Source organism: Oculina patagonica, chromosome 4 (assembly GCF_052425735.1).
Source record: "Oculina patagonica isolate OP01 chromosome 4, crgOcupat, whole genome shotgun sequence".
NCBI lineage: Eukaryota > Metazoa > Cnidaria > Anthozoa > Scleractinia > Oculinidae > Oculina > Oculina patagonica.
Window position 1 is genome coordinate 63727817 of NC_135761.1, and position 21094 is coordinate 63748910.

Here is a 21094-nt window from a genome sequence, read left to right on the forward strand (position 1 = left end):
GCACTAGACATTTTTCTACGCATCACGTGTGCAAATCTTGCCTCGAGGAACTTTATTACAGTCGTCCAGGATGTAAAAACAGCGTTTCATAAACCAACTTTGCTGACCGCCCGCCATTAATTTGCTCCCAAGCGGTAGCATCGAGGGACTGGGACTCGCTATTCTATTGTGACATCTTAAGTCACATGTTAGGGATTCAAGTACAGAAAAATGGCGTATTTCTTGGGAAAATACATGTATACTACTGGTTCCTTTGATGAGTGCAAGTGCGTCCACTTGGTGGTTGAAGGACATCAATAAGTCTGAAAACCCGTAAGTCTCACAGCATTTCTTGAAGAAATGCAAGATGTTCGGCCTTTGTTTTGTACAATAGTGCCTTTTAGCGCTCAAGAGAAAGTTGTTCGACAAAGGCCGGCGGAGCCAAGTGGTAAATAAAATCTAAAAACACAGATCTGTTGTTGGAAACTATGTCAGCGTGAGTTTTGCAGTGTCCCCTTGGGTGCTGCAGCGACAAAATTGCCGAGAAGCAAACTGGTTTGATACTTTAAAATTTTTTTAGATGTTTTGCAGGGCACCTTCCCTTTGCAAAATTTTTTCTGTGCCTCATTAAATATTCATCAATCAATCTATCGATTTGTGCGAACGAAAACCTCAGAAGTTTATCTTGTTTTCGCGGGATTTTGTAGATGTGTGATGATATAAGGAGTGGAGATAGAAGTGAGAGCAAGCCTGCGGCACTTAACTGAAAGCAATCAGTCTTTATTTCACTTTCACCTCAAATTACAGATAACGGTAACAGCACAGGCGGCCCAGGCTCTCTCGTTAATTATTTGCAAGGGTCGTTGTCGGTTCGACTCAAGCGATCAAAAAAGATGCTTCATAAATTGACGAATTTGAGATCTTTCGTTCCTAAATTACAATAAACTGTAAGCCAAATAAATAAAGATCACTTACCTATTGTTGATTGTCTGTTATTGTGTGATTTTGAGGGGTTTTGGGACGTTTATTCCTCACTTGCCGCTGACGCCCCCTACTAATATCAAAGAAAAAGACAAGGCATGCAGCTTCCAACGCCGCCAAGTCCCGACACGGCCCAGAATTTTTTTCAATTTCTCGTATTTCCAGGCGTCGCTTCGCCATCCAGCCTCGGTCAAATATAGTTCGATAAATTACCAAGCTTTGGGCTGAAAATCGTGGCAATCGCCCGGTTTTAACGACCTAAACAGCCGCTGCGAATTTTCACATTCGACAAGAATCCGCCATCGTCAGTGGATGTGGCGGAAAGGCGGAGATCATAACGCCGTTATCAAATTCAAAGTTTAAAAAAACCGAGGTCAGATTACGCGTGCAAGTGCTAGGCATGTGCGACGAAAAGACATTCCCAGAAGAGGAACGACAAAAGCTTATACCATCATTATGATGAACTTTTATTTCAATTTTAATGCTTTCATTACTACACTTTTTTACAATTACCATTACATTGTTTTTAAACTAAACTTGACCCACATGGGAGTCCGCATGGGAATGTCTTTTCGTCGCACACGCCTAGCACTGTAGGGAGGGGTAGAATGTTCATTTGTCGCTTGCACGACGAAAAGACATTCCCATGCGGACTCCCATGTGGGTCAAGTTTAGTTTAAAAACAATGTAATGGTAATTGTAAAAAAGTGTAGTAATGAAAGCATTAAAATTGAAATAAAAGTTCATCATAATGATGGTATAAGCTTTTGTCGTTCCTCTTCTGGGAATGTCTTTTCGTCGCACACGCCTAGCACTGTAGGGAGGGGTAAAATGTTCATTTGTCGCTTGCACGCGTAATCTGACCTCGGTTTTTTTAAACTTTGAATTTGATAACGGCGTTATGATCTCCGCCTTTCCGCCACATCCACTGACGATGGCGGATTCTTGTCGAATGTGAAAATTCGCAGCGGCTGTTTAGGTCGTTAAAACCGGGCGATTGCCACGATTTTCGGCCCAAAGCTTGGTAATTTATCGAACTATATTTGACCGAGGCTGGATGGCGAAGCGACGCCTGGAAATACGAGAAATTGGAAAAATTCTGGGCCGTGTCGGGACTTGGCGGCGTTGGAAGCTGCATGCCTTGTCTTTTTCTTTGGTATTAGTAGGGGGCGTCAGCGGCAAGTGGGGAATAAACGTCCCAAAACCCCTCAAAATCACACAAAAGCAGACAATCAACAATAGGTAAGTAATCTTTATTTATATGGCTTACAGTTTATTGTAATTTAGGAACGAAAGATCTCAAATTCGTCAATTTATGAAGCATATTTTTCGATCGCTTGAGTTGAACCAACAACGACCCTTGCAAATAATTAACGAGAGAGCCTGGGCCGCCTGTGGTAACAGATTAAAATAGTCTTGCCCGAAACAACAAAAAGCAGCTAACCACAAGCAGACTGCAGTGAAAGCTAGCCACCAGCAAACTGGTGTGAAAGCTTACTGCACAAAAAGCGCGATTTGAGTGTTGAGGCTGACTCTGATCCTAAACTTAGTTTAAATGCTAACCCTAACCCTTATCCTTGGGTATAGCTTTTTAACCTTAAACTTGAAATGAAACCCTAGCGTCAAATGTTAACCCTAACCCTTGGGGTTAGGGCTAGGCCTGTAATCCCAAAACTTTAGCTGGTTTCATTGTTTTGAGGAACAAAAGGTTTCCTTTGTTTATCGTTTGTGGAAGAAAAGTCCTAAAGACGCCGCCAGCAAAAAACCTTGTCTTTTGCATACATGTGTTATTTTTCGAAAACGAACAAAAGACCAGCGAAATGAAACACAGGACAGTGTTAAGCACACGTAAACAAACCTGCATGTGCAATTTGGAGCTGTTTCGATAATGTTTGAATTAGCCAGAAATTCCAGGAGCCGTTCTTCCCCGGAGCTCTTCGATTAGTAAGCGCCACCCTAATTATCCCACAAGCTTACACCTTCTGTAAGCATGAAGACACTTATAAGAGAATATTCCCTGTTAGTAGGTATCTCACATCCTACAATTAGAAATCTCTGACACCACCTAGTACCCACACATATATTTTATTTAAAGTATGTGTACAGTATGTACTTAACAACAAACAAACATCATTTTAGAGCACTGATGCAAGTTATGACATTGAGTGTGACAGTGTGCAAGATTGCTTCAAGGATATTCCATTAGAGGATGTAAAGTAAGATGTTATTTTAATTTGCACACTGCATTCACTTTGCACTGCAACATTAATTAAACTCTAACAACACTAATTTGGAGGATTCGTCTGTTTTTGTGAGTCACAGCCAAGTATTCCACATGTATGTTAATGTTGCAGTTCCTACGAAGTTATACTTTAAAACACTTAAAATAATCAGACACAAAAACCACACCTTATATGGCGTAAAGGGGGGAACAGAGACGAACTTCCGTTGCGTGACCAAAAGCTAAACTTATCTCCCCAGCGGTAAATTCTGCCCTTGATCGGACAAGTCGGCAAGGCCAAAAGCTTACGAGCCCTAGAAGTCTAACTCTAAACGGCACTATGAGCTGACCTCCGGTCTAGCATCGTGTAGTGTAGACAGTTGTGACTTGTCAAGCGTTACTTATTTCCCCAGCACTATGAGCCGACTCCGCTGCCACATGCTGGATCGGGCAAGAAAAGGCATAAGAACGTAAAATAGCGCCACTAAAATAGCGAAAACGCAGCTTGGGTAAGTCGCTGCGAGACTTACCGCCACTGATAGCTGCGAAGCAGCCACATATACATCAATTAATGTACTTCTGAGTCCTTGTTTAAAACTCATAACTCTGTGTTTGCAGCAAAGTATGAATCACAAGACATAGGTTAAGTGTGCTATATTAAAAGCTCTTAGAACTCATTGAGAGCAGTGCTGTTTTACAATAAAAATTGTGTAAAATGTTAAAGTCAATAACATCATGGCAAAACTGACATGCTTTAACGGCCCAGACTCACAACATCACTGACTGACAAACAAATTTTCATTTTATTCTGAAGATGTCTTTTAGTAAGGTGGACAAAACGTCGATCACTAGCAACAGTTCTTTTCAGCTGGATGATCACACTATACAAACTTCAGATTTGTTCTTGTTTTATTTTTGAAGACGTGTTAAGAAGCTGCCATCAGAGGAGATGATGAAGTGCTTTATTAGAGCTAACACAGAAAACCCTTGGAGAAATGATAACAGTCCTTGGATAGTCAAGGTAATAATATTAAATACTTTGATCAAATAAAACGAGACTGAGGAGGTTAACAGAGGTTAAACTTGAATTTTGGTCAGTGGTGGCTCGGTGGCCTAACGGTTAGTACGCCAGACTCCGGATCGAGCGGTCCAAGTTCGAGCCCCAGCCGTGGTCACTTGTGTTGTGTTCTTGGGAAAGACACTTTGCTCTCATAGTGCCTCTCTTCACCCAGGTGTATAAATGGGTACCGGTGACATAATGCTGGGGGGGGGTCTTCTTCACTAATACGGGAGGGCACGAGGACATTCCCTGGACCTCAGTGATTTTACAGCTCTCCTGCTGAGGTCAAGCCATTTCACTCATGTTGCTCCATGCACACAGTTAGCGATTAGCTTTTTGCTCCCATCCCTCCCTTCCCTTAAGTATTTCAGTGTGACGGTGCCTGGTGGTCGCTGCTCGCAGGGTTGCTATGTTTACCTTCCACACTTGCCGGCAATTCCCACAGAGCCTTTAAGAGCAAGTTTGTAGAAGAATCGAACAAAAATTGTTTTTTTGCGGCAATTCTTAAAATACAGGGATTTCGCTCATCTTCTGCATGAAGGTAGTCCTTATTAAAACTAAAAACGTTATGTTGTTTTTTTCTTCAAATAGTTTTATTTTTCTGAGAAAAATGAAATTTTCGATTTGACATCTAGACTCGTCTAGACTCGATTGAGAGGGTACAAATTGGGTTGAAAATTGACCATTTTCAATCGATTCGTATGTCAAAACCATCATGCGCAGAAAAAAATAAATACAACCGGTCTATTGCATGACTCTTCCTTGTCCAAATAAGCATAGTTTCAAGAGTTTTGGTTTAATCTAATTATTTTACGGTAAACAAAACCAGACTATTCTCACGCGAAATGAAAGTCGGTCGGTCAAAAGAATCGTCATTTTCACTATGTGCCTTATCTCAGAATTCCTTGAGATAAATATATTTCAACTGTAGAAGGATGATACTCTTAAAATATTTAAAGTTTTGTCTGGGTAAATGATTAAGCACTTGTCAAAAAATTATTCAAAATCGTACAAAAACGACACAAATCACGCAAGCTTTCGAATGCGTGACCAAAAGTATTACCACCGTATTTGTTCTTTAAATCAATTTAGTCGCAACACTAGCAATACCAAGGCATAAATCATAATAAATATGTTCACCTTTGCTTGATTATGATATCCTGTCCCATGCAATACGTTTTTTCCTGTCATTTCTTCAATGGCTTCCCGTTCAGTTTCGATTCAGTTCGCATGCCGCTTGTCGAATCCGTCTGCGACTGGTGAATTTGAAGCAACCACCGATACGAGTTTAACCAAATATGTATCGTCATGATTAACAAGCCCTTTTTGTGTTACTTGATTAAGCCATATTTCAGGTTATAGCCGGCAAAGCGTTGTCGATAAGCCACTTTGCAGTGCCTGTTGGCCCCGTTATTATTCCAAGTGAAGTATAAATTTGCATACTTTCGAGACAAGCGTGACAGTTTTTTATACTTAGGGGGTGGGGTGAGGAAGGGTCTTAAATTTTTAGATGAATCAATGGTTTGAAAACGTTTGGGGATGAATTGTCACAAACTCGTATTTGCTACGTGATTTACTTTACTTATAAGTTCTGCTTACGCTCAAAATCAAAGAGAGAAAAACCGTAAAAGTATTGACAAAAAGCCGCTGCCAGGAAAAAGTGTTGTAATCTATTAAAGTTAGACTTTCTAAAAGTCGTTTGCTTCTCGTTTCCGGTTTGGTGGTAGTCTATAATCTACTAATTGCTGGTTGCTCCTTCTATAAAAACCATATATTCAGTTATGTACTTCGTTATTCTCCAAAACAACAAAGTAAAATAATTGACCTTGTGTGTGCGAGAATTCACGTTGTTTACTTTTAGGAGACGAGACTAATGTAATTTACTAAACTCGATTATAGATGTTTGAATGATTTCTTTTTTCTCACGAACCATTTGTGGAGCAACCGGCACAACACAGTCCCCATAAAGTTCTTTTTCCTTCAGTTGTCTGGTGAACTGTTGGAAACTCCACATGTTCTCGCTGCACTTGGTGTCTCATGGAAGTTTCTTGTTCTTTTAAAACGATAGTTGGCAGTCCTAATGCTCGTATGATCGACGCGATTTTACTATCTGTCCCTTTCATCGATCCGAGCTTGGAATTGGATGGCGAAAAAGTTCCAGTACATGCAAAGTTCCTCACGAGATTAAAGGGAAGACTTCTAAAGGAGATAGAGATGTAGGAAGAGAAATATCAAATGTCATATTCCAGAAAACTGGTATCCTTGTTCCCGTGGGGTCAGGTTTGACGTTGTGAAATTCTTTTACATCCCCATGTAAAATACGGTATTAGTTTGTGACAATTCATCCCCAAACGTTTTCAAACCATTGATTCATCTAAAAATTTAAGACCCTTCCTCACCCCACCCTCTAAGTATAAAAAACTGTCACGCTTGTCTCGAAAGTATGCAAATTTATACTTCACTTGGAATAATAACGGGGCCAACAGGCACTGCAAAGTGGCTTATCGAAAACGCTTTGCCGGCTATAACCTGAAATATGGCTTAATCAAGTAACACAAAAAGGGCTTGTTAATCATGACGATACATATTTGGTTAAACTCGTATCGGTGGTTGCTTCAAATTCACCAGTCGCAGACGGATTCGACAAGCGGCATGCGAACTGAATCGAAACTGAACGGGAAGCCATTGAAGAAATGACAGGAAAAAACGTATTGCATGGGACAGGATATCATAATCAAGCAAAGGTGAACATATTTATTATGATTTATGCCTTGGTATTGCTAGTGTTGCGACTAAATTGATTTAAAGAACAAATACGGTGGTAATACTTTTGGTCACGCATTCGAAAGCTTGCGTGATTTGTGTCGTTTTTGTACGATTTTGAATAATTTTTTGACAAGTGCTTAATCATTTACCCAGACAAAACTTTAAATATTTTAAGAGTATCATCCTTCTACAGTTGAAATATATTTATCTCAAGGAATTCTGAGATAAGGCACATAGTGAAAATGACGATTCTTTTGACCGACCGACTTTCATTTCGCGTGAGAATAGTCTGGTTTTGTTTACCGTAAAATAATTAGATTAAACCAAAACTCTTGAAACTATGCTTATTTGGACAAGGAAGAGTCATGCAATAGACCGGTTGTATTTATTTTTTCTGCGCGTGATGGTTTTGACATACGAATCGATTGAAAATGGTCAATTTTCAACCCAATTTGTACCCTCTCAATCGAGTCTAGACGAGTCTAGATGTCAATCAAAAAATTTCGTTTTTCTCAGAAAAATAAAAATATTTGAAGAAAAAAACAACATAACGTTTTTAGTTTTAATAAGGACTACCTTCATGCAGAAGATGAGCGAACAATTTTTCATAGCATTACCGGACGTTGTCGGATTCTTCTACAAATCTCCTCTTAAGCACCTTCCCACACTCATCCATTGTTGATGAGTAATTGATGCTGAAATGCATGTATCAAATAATGACTGTGTGGGCTTTGTTTAGAGGACATCTCTAATAGCTCTGTAAACTATTCATTTTAACATTCCTAATTCTGGAAGTTAGCCTGACTAAATGCTAAGGTAAAGCCTGAGCATCACATCCAGGGAGCAGTACTCTTAGTTGCTTTATGTAGCAAAACCCAAAGTTAAGACAGTGTCCTATAATTAGCTTTAGCTTCCTACACACTGTAGCTATGTAAGGGTAAATTTTAGCCCCTGGCTTATTGTCAAATGAAATTTGTAGAAGATTGTACATGGAGCTCTTTCTACCATGTGACGTGCAGATAGTTACCTCAGTGATAAGTGCCCTTCCTTGATCAGCGTACATATATACTAATTGAATTTTTGTAATCTTGTTTATAACTTTCAGAGTGACGTAGCTAAGAAGTATTCACTTCCTGACAAGTTGAATGACTTTTCATTGGTCCTAAACAAGGTACAGAATTATTTTACAAGTTGACTGATTTTAGATGAAGAAGTGCAAAATTAATAATGATCCAAAGCACTAGGATGGAATAAGGGACTTTTTCCTTGGTTTAACCCCTTGCCTATCAGAGCCAAACACACCAAGCAACCCGCGGCCACATTGAATTTTTAATGAGATTCTAAATTTGGCTAAGCAATGGCATCTTTTCAGACAAAATATTAAAGTACACCTAGATTAAGCATTTAGAATGAGTTACTCTCTCTTTTCCGCATTCTCTTACTGTACTGTTGCCTCGTACAGCTCCCCGGCGAACTCTTTGACCATGTGCATTTGGATGTTCAATTTCTTCGATCGATCAAGGCTTCTTCTTTGCCACCTTCTTCTTCTTTTTGTTCAGACTCTTCAGAATCACTTGGCATTAATTCACTGTGACTTAAATCGCTTACATCAGAGTCGCGATAGGCAAAAATTTCAGCAATAGCTTCGTCTATGTCCATTCTGCCTTCACGCACACAAGCCGCCATTTTGTAAATTGTCTGAGCAAAAAGCAATTGTATTGGGTCAGCGGTGTTTCAAAAGTAGTGCCAGACCTTTCTCAACAACCGGGGATGAGTTATTCAAGGCATCGCGAACAACCAGGCTTTCATGTCCTTTGGTTGAGGACGTATAATTATATACGTCCTCGGTCATTGCATGACAACAGAGAGGATGTATTTTTACGTCCTTGGTAGGCTTGCAAGGGGTTAATAGTCTGTCTGAATCAATTGACGTCTGGCCTAGGTATAATTGTGAATCAAGTTTTTTTTTGCTCTTGAAATCTTCCAGACACCAACTCCTTCATCCAAGACTCCCACAAAAGGCAACAAAAGCATCGAGAAGAAAAAGAAGAAAGCCCTGGATGAGAGCGCAGGACATAGGAAACCACGAGTGAATAAAACAGACCTATCACAGAGAAAACTAGACTCTTTTACAAAAAGTGTTGACAACAGTATCACTGTGAGTCTGTCTAAGTTATCTGACAAGTCTCTGAATAAAATCACCCCAGCAAAGAAAGATGACAGTGTTATTTGTACCAGTTCAGAGAAAGATGATGACAAAACACCGTCAGGTCAGCTTCGCGGCACTCCAGTGAAGTGTAGATTGGTGTTGACCCCTGTCAAGTCTCCTTGCAGGGGAGTGGTTGTCAAAAGCCCTGCGCATAAAAAATCTGGTGTTGATGATGTTGGCAATAAGACCAAGAAATGTGTGGTAATTGAAGATGATACAAATGACGTCATCATCCGAGATAGCAAGAGTCCCAAGACAAAGTCTAGTAAAAAGCTGAAAAGTACACCAAAAAGTGGGAAATCCAAGAAGGCATTAGGAAGCACAGAGGAGTCAAAAAAGAAGCATGCAAAAGAAGGAAATGTTTCTAAAAAACTTGATTTATCAAAATCAGTAACAGATAATAGCATCATGGAAAAGGAGCTTGTAAAAGGAGCCATATCAAAGAAAAAGACCAAGAAACTTAAACCAGAGGCTTTGGTGCAAAAAGGAGAGTTAGTGAACGTCGATAGTGACTCTGACATGGATTTTGAATCTTCTACACATAAGGTAAATATGAAGAACTTGATAACATTTACATGTAATTATTGTTACATTTTACTTGTTTTTTTTTTTCTCAAAAAAAAAAGAGAACTTGCATATGGCAATAATTTTTCCTGGTGGTAGTATTTCAGGGTAGCCTCCAAGGTTATAATACCGTATTTTCTCGTTTAAACGCTCCCAGTGTTTATTTCAAACTTGGTCCGATAGAGCCTGCGTTTATTTGATTCCAGGAGTTTGTTCAAGCCCTATGATTCTCAGAAATGATTTTTATTCATTATTTTTGACAGCAATATATTTAGACATTATTTTTAAAGCATTTTAAACCGTTAATAACTGTTTAAGGGGTTTATTTTAAAATACAGCTTGGAGACCTGGCGTTTATTCGGGGCCTGGCGTTTAATCAAGAAAATACGGTATTTTTTGCACGTCACGCTCCATTAACTGCGTTTTACTGCTTGTGCCGTAAAACTTTCTTTAATTTTTAGCAGGCATGTGGTAAGAATTAAGTGTAAACCATAAACTATAGAACGATGTCTAACTGGATCTATCACTGACTAAATTGTTGTGACTTTTTAAGAAATGTACTTGTTAAAATCAGTACAAGAAGGATAGTTTGTTCTAAAATAGAAAGGTTTTGCAATTTTCCTCCAGATTTTTGAAGGTAAAATTATTGTTTCACCAAACTATTTCACCAAAGTTTTTATTTGTAAAGGCAAACCTTGTGGTGTGACATTATTGTGCTTTGAAATTCCCTTTTTTTCCCACAGCTTGCAGACAGAGTAAAACAATCAAGTGGCAAAAAGAAGCAAATAACATTGCTAGACCTCACAAAGAAATCAGATCATGAGAAAGCTGTTCAATCATCACCAAAAATGAAAACCAAGAAACAGAAAACCCTGTCTGAAATGTAAGGTTTGAGGATGAATATTAAATTTTACCTTGCTTTATGCATGTGTATTAATAAAAACAAGACAGTGGGTGGGGACAGGGGGTCTGAACCTCGTGCCTCCCATACCTTTTACCCTCGCCTTTACTTCCTGCCCCTTTCCTGTGGTGAGTCCCATCTCTTTGTCCCTTGTCTTTTGCAAAATATACCAAAATGTTGGGAAATTTTACTCATTTTCTCCCGGTTACCGCCACTTTAGGAATCCGGCTTCACGCCCTCTCTTCTCTTGCTTTCCGCCCCTTTTCTCCCGGGCTCCTGCCCCCTGTTCTCCTTCACTAGACAAGGTTTCTAAACAGGCGTATGTCAGTTATTATGCCATAACAGGATATTCTGCATGTCACTGGTTCTTTCCCATTATCTACTAGTCAGAGTGCTTAACGCGACTAGCTAAATGGAATGATATACTTTCAATTAGTAATTTTTTTCTAGAAGTTTTCAACAAAGTCTTCATTAAACATCATCTCAAACAGGATATCATTGACGGTGGAGAACGAATATTAAGTTTTCTCACTTACCAGAATTCATTTACAGTTTGGAGTGAAAAAAGTTTATTTAAAAAAAAAAAATTTGGTTTGAGCCCCCACAAAATTCCAGTTTAATTTCATACATTCCTTTTACAATTTTGGTTTTAAACACCCCCTTTCCCCACCCCATTGATTTGGTCTTTGTAAAATGGAAGCTCCAAGCATTTACAACAAAGTTGCCAGCCTGGCGACTAAAATTGAGAAGAAGGATTGAACTGAAGTGTGAGCTTACTCTAGCGACTAAAATTTTTCACTGGTGACCAAACTTGAGCAGTCGGTGGCCAAATGGCCACTAAGGAAAAAAAATAAACTTGGAGGGTTATTGCTATTGAAAACAATCTACGACACTTTTCAGTTCACCTGGATCAACAGCTTATCGTAAAATCAATGCAATGTTCATAACAGTAATAGTCAATGTCTAGAAAACCTTTGTTTTATGTTGTTAGGTTTGGGACTGCATTTCAGAAGGATAAACCTAATCAGACAACAAATGCTTTGATGAAGAAAACAGAACAAATGTCTTCTTCAAGCTCTGTTGCACTCAATCTTCATACGCATCATCAAGATCTTTTGGCTGAGAAATTGAAAATGCAAAAAGAAAGATTGCAGAGGTGTGTTTGGTGTATTTATATTGCTGTTATTAACCATTAAACGACACAGTCTGACAGCAAGTCACTGAAAAAAGTTTGTTTTTGTGGCTGTTGTTTTCACAGTCCATAGTTACAATAGATGCTCTTAACTTTGCTAGATTATGTTTACAAATTCACTAATTTCCAATAACCTTATTCAACAAAAATAAAAGTTAATTAGTGAAATACAAAAAATATATTGAAGTTAGGAGAAAAATAGTAAAAGGTACACAAAATAGCCAAAAATGTTAATTTATCTATGTTACATAGAATTGTGTATGTTGCAGTTATTTTTTGATCCTAGTTAATTTTTTTTTGTTTTAACTAGTTAGTTTTTTTCTAACTAGTTTTTTTATTATTATTCTAGGTTAATAAGTAGAAAAAGTAGAATACCTCCCCTCCCTTGATATCTCATACTCCCCCCCCCATCCTTACTAACCCTCCCCTACTATCTACTATTATCCCCCTCCCCCTAAGTACTATTATTTGTTTTTTTTCTTTTTTACTAACCTGCACTGGATTTGAACTCTCAACCTCTGGATTTGCTGTCCAACCCCTTATCCACTTTGCCACGAAGGAAACGTTGGGTGAACCACTATTTTTTAAAAATACATGATACCCCAACCCTAACCCCATTATTTAACTAGTTAAAAAAAATCAACTAGTTAGAAAAAACTAACTAGTTAAAATAAAAAATTAACTGCAACATGTACATCAGAGATATCTAGCAATAGCTGTATTACTGGCATGAGCAAAAATTTTAATTAAGATGTATAGCACATAGCAAGCAATATATCCATTTCGCTTAACATGCAATGCTGCTCAATGTGTATCTCACTGTTTTTAATTGAAACAAGCTCCTGTTTTTTTCATGAGTGATTCTAGACTTGCACTTAAATTTTTGGCTTCTTACCATTTCCCTGTACATTGTTTTTTTAGGAAGTTTGGTAACGAAATTGGAATTTTACACAAGGTAAGAATTAATTAGTACAACTGTTCAAAGTTGTTGAATTGAAACGATGAGACCAAAAGGTAGAAGTTGGCTATCATTTGTAGAGCAGTATTTAAAATAGTTAACTAAACCATGTATATGTAAGCGTTGTATTTTTGTGGTAACAATTTGTTTTTGAGGTTTAAAATTAAAAATCAAATTTGAACATCAGATAATAATCTATTACTGTCTCTTCACAACATAGCCTTATAATCGTCAGAAATGCGAAGATAGTGAGTTGACCAACTCCAAGCCTCTTCCAGCAGCCAAGCCTGTGAATATGCCAAGTGGGATAACAGCTGAAACATTCGGTGATGTAGCCATGATAGCAGACTTTGTACACACCTATAGACACCTTCTTGTTCCAAGGGAATCCTTGCAGATCTCAATAGGTAAGCAGCAATACTTTCTTAGGTCTGCAAAAGAATTCGAGGCTCTGAGTCCAAAGCTGACACTGCACAAAAACTTTCAGATGGCATGAACTTTGACTAATTTGCCATGGAGACCTCCTTGTTGCTAAGAAGGTTACTGCCTTTATTTGGCTTAGAGTTTGACTGTCCTCTACATACTAGTTATGCAATGCTTTCGAGTGGTATACTATGGAATATCCCACGAGTCATTTGTATTTTCTCGGTATACACACGAGCCTTTAGGCGAGTGTGTATACGAAGAAAATACAAGTGACAAGTGGGATATTCCATAGTATACCACGAGAAAGTGTTGTGTAACTATTTTATACCATGCCATAGAAAATACACTCACTAAATTTCATCGTGAATACGATCGCAGCGCACGATGGGAAGGTTGGGTTGAATACCGTCGAATATACAATGGCTTTCCTGTATTCTGATTGGCTGTATTTTCTATGGCATGGTATAAATGGCTGTATTGCAAGATTGTTTTCTTCATTTCTTTAAATTTGTTCTTAAAGATGAATTTCTTCTTCTTAAGTTTAGCCCACTCATACTGCATGTTTTTTCTTGTAGATAATTTATCCCAGGCCTTGGTGACAGGTAATGAGGGCTTTCCTCTGCTGTCCAGAATCTTGTTCATCTTTCTTCAGATCCTGCTGCAAGATAGATCCACAAAGGTAAGTTTAGTATGAATAATAAAATTCTACAAATCCTTGGAACCCATTACAATCTGACCCTAATAAGATGGCGGCATGGCAAACGCGAAGTTGCATGTTTTCTTTCTCTTCTGACACACGGAAACTTAAGCCACGCTGAATTTAAGAAAATAATTTTCAAAGCTTAAAGCCAGGCTACAGTAAAAGTAAAGCTACAGAAAGGCCTCCCTACAATTAAAACAAATTGATTTCGTGAATCCTTCATATGCAAAAATACAAACTTGTACATTTCCTGTAGGCCAATGTGCAAAATTGTAGTGAATACCCAGAAAACCATACGGACTTGCCTTTAAGCTTAAAGCTTTGACTGGAAAATGTTAATTGAAATACGTGTACCTGTATACACTTTTTTCCACCAACGTTTTCTTGTTATTTAGCTTCAAAATGGGGCACTTCAGTGTAATAATTTTCTTTGACCTTATATGGATTGGTCAAATAATATTATAGCGAGATAATAAATTTATAGGTTTCATTTGAGGATAACTATTCCCTTTTTATAAATAATGTATAAAACATTTTGTTGTTTTTCATTTTCTAGGGTGAAGAGCTAGGTATGCGGCTATCAGAAATGCCGCTGACACAACAGTCAGCATCAGAAGTCTCCCGTCTTTACTTGAACTCAAAACTTGAGATGCTAACAAGTTATGAAGATGATAAACAGCTCCGGGGAATACTGGAATCACTCCAGCATGAAGATTTTTACAATCTTACACCTGAAGAAAAGACAAAGGTATTGCACAAGCTCTTACCTACCATTAATCCTTAACCAACATAATCGAATCTTATCCAATTTTTTCATGGTGCCCTGTTTAAATTTGTAGATTTTGGTTACCCTGTGCCATGAAGTTTTAGCGTCAGATGCTGTGGATGACTATATTGGAAGTCAACTCACTGAGGCCACACAGTTAAGGTACAGTTGGATTTTAAGGCTGTTTTTTATCAGTGCAGAGTCACCTTATTATTATTATAGTAATTAGTAAATTTCCTGAAATCATTGCTTAAAATTTTTTAAATGATTTTCAACTTTAACAAGAAGCACTCAAATTTTGTTTTCCCTTTGCAGTTGAATGCTTGGTTTAGTTTACAATTTTTATGATTTAGTAATGTCTATTATTTAAAGAAAACAAAAGCAAGCCAAGCAGAAAGAAAAGAATGATAAAATAAGACAAGAAAAAGAACGACTGAAGAAAGAAAGAGAAGAAATGGAGAAACGAAAGGAAGAAGAAGCAAACAAAAAGGTACATACAGGGAGTCAACTGTGCTACTTACTAAGATAGAAATGTGAATTCTCCTTAATGAGTGTCATTCAGTTCTTTTAATCTAAGTTGTAAGAATTTGGTGGTATATCTAGACTAACACAAATATTTGTTCTGTTGTGACCAATTGTCTGAGTAGTATAGAGGGTAGGCCACAAATACCACCTCGAATTAGACGCTTTTATCGCAGCTGGAGTGCGTTTTTTGGCAAGTGTTAATGAGTCACGGTAAATTCCCCGACTTTGTTTACCCACGCGGAAAAAAACAAAATTTGCATACCATGTTCAGGCAAGCCCTTGACATGTTCAAACAAGCCCGTGACTGTCACGTCACGCCCGTGAAATATTGAGCTAAGAACTTTCTAGCACATAAAAGAACAATATAAGATCACGGTAATTTTATTCACCAGGCGTCATTACTATTTTTAGTTAATAGGTTATTTCCCGATGTAATGACGTCTTTTGTGACCAATCACAGTTAAAATTATAACTTTATATTATTCACATAAGCTTTTTTGTATTACACAAGCAAGTATGGCCGATGTATAAAGACGTTTATCAAACCTTCATTGAAAAAGAAGCAAAAGACACAGCTTACGGACATGAATCATTTGGAAACGACAAACGAGGGTCCGATTATAATATTTACCATCAGCTATTCGTGCCTTCTCTTCACGAAACCGAAGCAATTACGGACAACAATCAGATGCTTGGTCGCGTGAAGTTTTATTGCAAGGTTAAGTATATCGGAAGCTTGAAGACGTTAATCAAACCTTTTTCGATCAAAATTAAGAAGATTTAACTCAGTTTATCGAAATGATTCATTTGTAGATGTCTAACGATAGCCTGATACAACTAAAGCGTTTTGCCAAACTTGACAAAAATCGGCCAAGTTACAAGCCTAATTGGAATGCAAATGGGTTACGCGTAACCCGAATTGACCAAAACTTGTCAAGTCATCAAAGGACAGACGCCGCGCTGCCATAAGATGTCCGCCGTTGTCAACGAACAATTTACCATAGATACCGTGGCCATAGATGTCCGCCGTTGTCAAGGAACAATTTACCTTGGATACCGTGGCCATAGATGTCCGCCGTTGTCAAGGAACAATTTACCTTGGATACCGTTGGGGCCATAGATGTCCGCCGTTGTCAACGAACAATTTACCTTGGATACCGCGGCCATAGATGTCCGCCGTTGTCAACGAACATTTAACTTAGCAACTGAATAAAATTATTTTACTTAACACACTTGTAATGTTTATTGATTGCTTATTATATCATTAAAAAGCTGTTGATTTGCATAAGACCCCCGACACCCTCGCACAAATTTGCATGCCGCTGCGGCTTCATGTGCAATTGAACATTTGCAGACATTGGAATATACACAAAGATGGGCCGAGGAAGAACTGGAGTTTTGATAACAAGTGGGAAAAAAAAAGTTAAAAGGTTTATTGGACCCCCTTTACAAACTTTTCAACATAATAAAATTGCTAAAGAAAACAATCAAACAGTGATTTTATTGTCAGAAGAGGCGATCGCACAGTTGAAAACTTTTGACAAAGAGCTTGTCGCAAACCTCTTGACAGGAAATTGACTCTTTTAAAACTGTTTTTTTTTGTACGTCTTAATATTTACCGGTAATTATTAAATTTAACAAACCTGTTTTTGTATTTATTGCTTCGTTTTTATTTGAAATTGCGACCAAAATTTTGTCTCCTTTTGATGCTTCTAATGAAACAAGGTCCTGTTTTTGGAAATTAGAAACGGTTGGACTGCGTGTGGCTGACCCCCTTGCACCATTTTCTGTTTGAACCTTGATCGCCACCTGTACTTTATCATTTACAACATTATCATCTTTTTTACTTAAAATAAGAAACTGCCATTCTTCAATTCTTCCATCAACGGGCATAATAAAGTAATTTAAATTAAAATTAAATTTAACCGAATAAAAAACAACAGAACTTGGGTGAAAATGGCCCCCAAGAGTAATTGTACCATCGGTTCCATCATAAAAACCGTTTATGACAAAATTTGTTATTTTTGGAAAATAGTTTTTTAACTCAAACCCATTCATATCAATATTCGTTTCAAGCACCATGTCTCCACTTGAAATAATGAAAGGCTTTTCAAAAACATCGCTTGGCACGTCCGCTTGATAACCCTTTACACCATAAGCAATTAAATAAGCTTGCTCACTTGCTTGTGACCCCGAGTAACCAGGATTGGTTATGTCAATAAAAAGTTTATCGTCACTGTTTGACGCATTTTTTTGTGAGTGAATGATTGTTCTCGTATATTTTGGCGTGTGATTGTTGAATCTTTTTGTATGATAATTGACAGTGTTACTTCCAAAAGGTGACGAAGCACTTAAACTCCAGTTAAGATCACTTTCTGGGAAGAAAAACTCAACACAAAGAGTGTAATCACCAGAGGGCAACCCGGTTAGGCCGATTTTAAGTCTTGAATTGAAACTGTTTCCAGATTTTACTAAATTAAAACGAAAAGCGCTTTCTTTGAGTAAGTGAACACCAGAGGTAAAATTCTCAACAACTGTTAATGAGTTAACATTTGTAACACCTTGAAAAGAAGATGCAGAAAAAAACAAATGTGAAAACAAATTTTCGTTTACTCCTGAAGAAATTGAGTGAGTTGAAACATACTTTTGCATTGAAACTAAGTTTACAGCGTCTTGGTCTCCGACAGGATTTGCAAGCTGTTTGATCGAATGGTCGTTCATTACCAAATTTTGATTAACAACACCCATTTGTCCAGGGTCACCTTTTATGCCAGCGGGACCTTGTGGACCAGTAGGACCAGTTGGGCCGGCATCTCCTTTTGGCCCTTTTGTTCCAGCAGGCCCAGTATGCCCAGCAGGCCCAGTGGCACCAGCGGGCCCCGTTGGACCTGTTTCACCTTTTGGACCAGCAGGACCAGCAGGACCAGTTGCACCGACGGGGCCAGCAGAGCCAGTTGCACCTTGGGGCCCTTGTGGACCAGCAGGACCAGTAGAGCCAGTTGGGCCGCTGTCACCTTTATCGCCTTTTTGACCAACGAAACCTCTTGAGCCAGTTGGGCCTTGGGGGCCTTGAGGGCCAGTGTCGCCTTTCGGGCCAGCGGGGCCAGTAGGACCGCGAGAACCTTGTGGACCAGCAGGACCAGTAGGACCTTGGGGGCCTTGGGGGCCAGTGTCGCCTTTATGCCCCGCAGGGCCAATCGAACCTCTTGGGCCAGGGGGGCCGGGAGGGCCAGTGTTGAAGAGCTGTCTGAAGGATGACCTGTGTCTCCGTTGAAAGCACCCATTATATATATTCGTCAAAATTTTTTTTCGTAGTTTTTTTTGGCCTGTCGTGATACAAAAAAGAGAATTTTTTTTCTGTTGCTTGATTAAGCTGATTTCTGTCTATGCCAAGCTCATCAGCAATACGATTATTTTCTCTTGGAAGAAAAGAAAAAATACAAAAATGGCTGCAGTTGTCACGAATATTTTTCGGCACTTTGAAAAAACATTGAGAAAGATAAATGACGCTGCATTGACGATGCCTTCCGTTTATAAAGTAATTGATGATTTCGTTTTGATTGCTTTCACAAACCATGTCATCAAATATGACAATTTTTTGGTTGTCATCTGTGAGTTCTTCAAGGGGAATAACGGTGTTGGTTGCCTCGATAACTTCATAACCAGTTTCAGGATTGACTCTTTTTTCAAAATCGTCAAGAATCAACTGATACTTTTCTTGATGAAGGTTTTTTGCGCAAAGATAAATTTTGTCGTAAACCAAAAGCTCATAAAGCATGTGTAAAAGAGTGTTTGTTTTTCCAGAGTTGCTTGGACCACAAATAAGCATGCGAAAAGTGTCAGATGGCATGCTTGTATGCCCCTGTTTGAAAGCACTTTGCGAATAAAACTCAGGATCGTAATTCGGAATCTTCATTTTTTGGTTGTTATATATATACGCAAAAAGATGTCGATGAAAAAATGGCAAACACTTGCTGAAAAAAAGGCCGCTGTTGAGCAGCAAAATGAAAAAATACTTACTGCAATGAAAAACAAAGCGGTTGAAAAAGAATTCGGACAGCTTTCAGGTGAGGAGGTATTTAAACCGCTGACACGAAGGCTAGACCGCGCCTTTACCACGCAAATGAAAACTGATGCTGAAGAAGGCCCAAACTATAACCTGGATGATTTTGACTTTAACTACCCTTTTGGTGAAAATTTTATGCTAGATGAAGAAACGCCCCCGACAACTCCGCCGCCGTCACCAGAAGTGCCTGACTATTCGATGGTGGAATCTGACCAAGATTTCGAAGACGACACCCCCGAATCAACACCACCACCAACACCAACATCATCACCGGTTCCCACTCTTGCAGAAGGGGAGGATGATGATGATGATGATGATGCAACAAAAGGTGAGGTGATGATGCAAAAAATGGAGATCGCTACCCCCTCGCAAGATTTGTCTCAGTCGGTTGAACGAGCCAAATGGGGAACACCACAACAACCAGGAATCCAGGGATCAGAATCAACTGATTTGCAGGTGCTGAACAGCATGTTAACGAAAAATAAAGACAACCCCGGCTATGTCGTGAAAAGCCCAAAATCAAAATATCACGGTTACACTATTCCAGACATACAAAAAGCCCGAGACGCAATTTTAGAAAAAAGGGGAGAAATGAAAGCAAAATCTTCTTCCTTTTCTGAAAAAGAACCACCCGATCAAGAGGGGAGTGGTGTTGTTGATGTAAACGCCCTTGTTGACAGGCTTTATATAAGCCTCGGTTCAATTGAGGCAGGAAACACTTCAAAAAAGTTGCGCAGACAAATAGTTTTATTGCTGCAAATGTTAACAAAACAAAAAGCGCTGACAACAAAAGAAGCAAAAAAAATTTTTGATAAGTATATAGGATGAAACATCTTAACCTTTTGCTCAACTCCGCGATTGCGAAAAAGAGTGATGCAAGAAATGAACCTCATGACTTTAAAATTCACTTTTCACCCCCAATTGTTTTGGACCCTTCAAAAAGGTACAAAGCGGCAATGAACGAGCTTGTAACAATGAGCTATTCTTGGTACAATGTTTCAGAAAAATATAACAATAACAAATTTAAATGGAAGAAAAAAAGTGACTCAGACTGGATTGATGTTACCATTCCTGATGGAATGTATGATTACAAAGACTTGAACGACGCTTTTCAAACTCTTACAGGAAAAACTGATGATTCAAAAGACATTTTTGAACTTTATTTTTATACCACGACATACAGAGTCACAATTTTGATTGCAAAGGATTACGAGCTTGATTTAAGAGAAGGCAATTTTTCAGATCTTATTGGTTTTGAAAAAAAAATCTTGAACGATGCAAACAACGTTGGCGATCATGTTCCAAACTTGACGAGAGGGGTAGACTGGATTTATGTTCATTGCGACCTTGTTTCAAGAGCTGTTGACAACATTGAAGACGATGTTTTGTACACGTTGTCAACATCGACTCTTCAAATATCTTATCCATTTTCGAAAGAGCCTCGTCGACTCTTGTGGCATCCAGTTAACAAATACCGAATTAACTCGATAAGAATCAGAATCAGTGACGGACTTGGAAATGACCTTTTTTTGAACGATCAACCTGTCGCTTTGAGCATCTTCATTGAAGAATACGAATGATTTTTTTGACAAAGTATAGGATGAATCACCCAAGCGAGTGGACGAGAGTTTACGACAGAGGTCGATACAGATATCAGCACAAAGGAACGGGGGTCATAAGAGATACTCTAATGGCAATAGGAAAACGATTTGCGAAAAAGGGGAAAAAAAAGGCAAAAAAGGTTGCCAAACAAGCCGCTGAAAAAGCCGTGGGAAAAGCG

General features: G+C 38.6%; 2 protein-coding genes across 2 annotated transcripts in view; both read left to right on the forward strand.

The window, feature by feature from the left end:
- Window positions 1–21094, forward strand: part of LOC144651084 (tyrosine-protein kinase BAZ1B-like) — a 48636-nt gene that overhangs the window by 5855 nt on the left and 21687 nt on the right. Inside the window, exons 5-16 of the mRNA XM_078510958.1 lie at window positions 3100–3176; window positions 4103–4202; window positions 8113–8178; window positions 8995–9762; window positions 10524–10663; window positions 11673–11837; window positions 12795–12828; window positions 13052–13238; window positions 13833–13936; window positions 14514–14705; window positions 14797–14885; window positions 15096–15213. Of these exons, the coding sequence (XP_078367084.1) occupies window positions 3100–3176; window positions 4103–4202; window positions 8113–8178; window positions 8995–9762; window positions 10524–10663; window positions 11673–11837; window positions 12795–12828; window positions 13052–13238; window positions 13833–13936; window positions 14514–14705; window positions 14797–14885; window positions 15096–15213 (2040 nt within the window). The remainder of the gene's footprint in view (window positions 1–3099; window positions 3177–4102; window positions 4203–8112; window positions 8179–8994; window positions 9763–10523; window positions 10664–11672; window positions 11838–12794; window positions 12829–13051; window positions 13239–13832; window positions 13937–14513; window positions 14706–14796; window positions 14886–15095; window positions 15214–21094) is intronic.
- LOC144648971 (uncharacterized) lies at window positions 15474–16351 on the forward strand. The gene is made up of 2 exons (XM_078508420.1): window positions 15474–15966; window positions 16062–16351. Exons 1-2 carry the CDS (start codon window positions 15772–15774, stop codon window positions 16215–16217), a joined length of 351 nt encoding a protein of 116 aa, XP_078364546.1. The 5' UTR covers window positions 15474–15771; the 3' UTR covers window positions 16218–16351.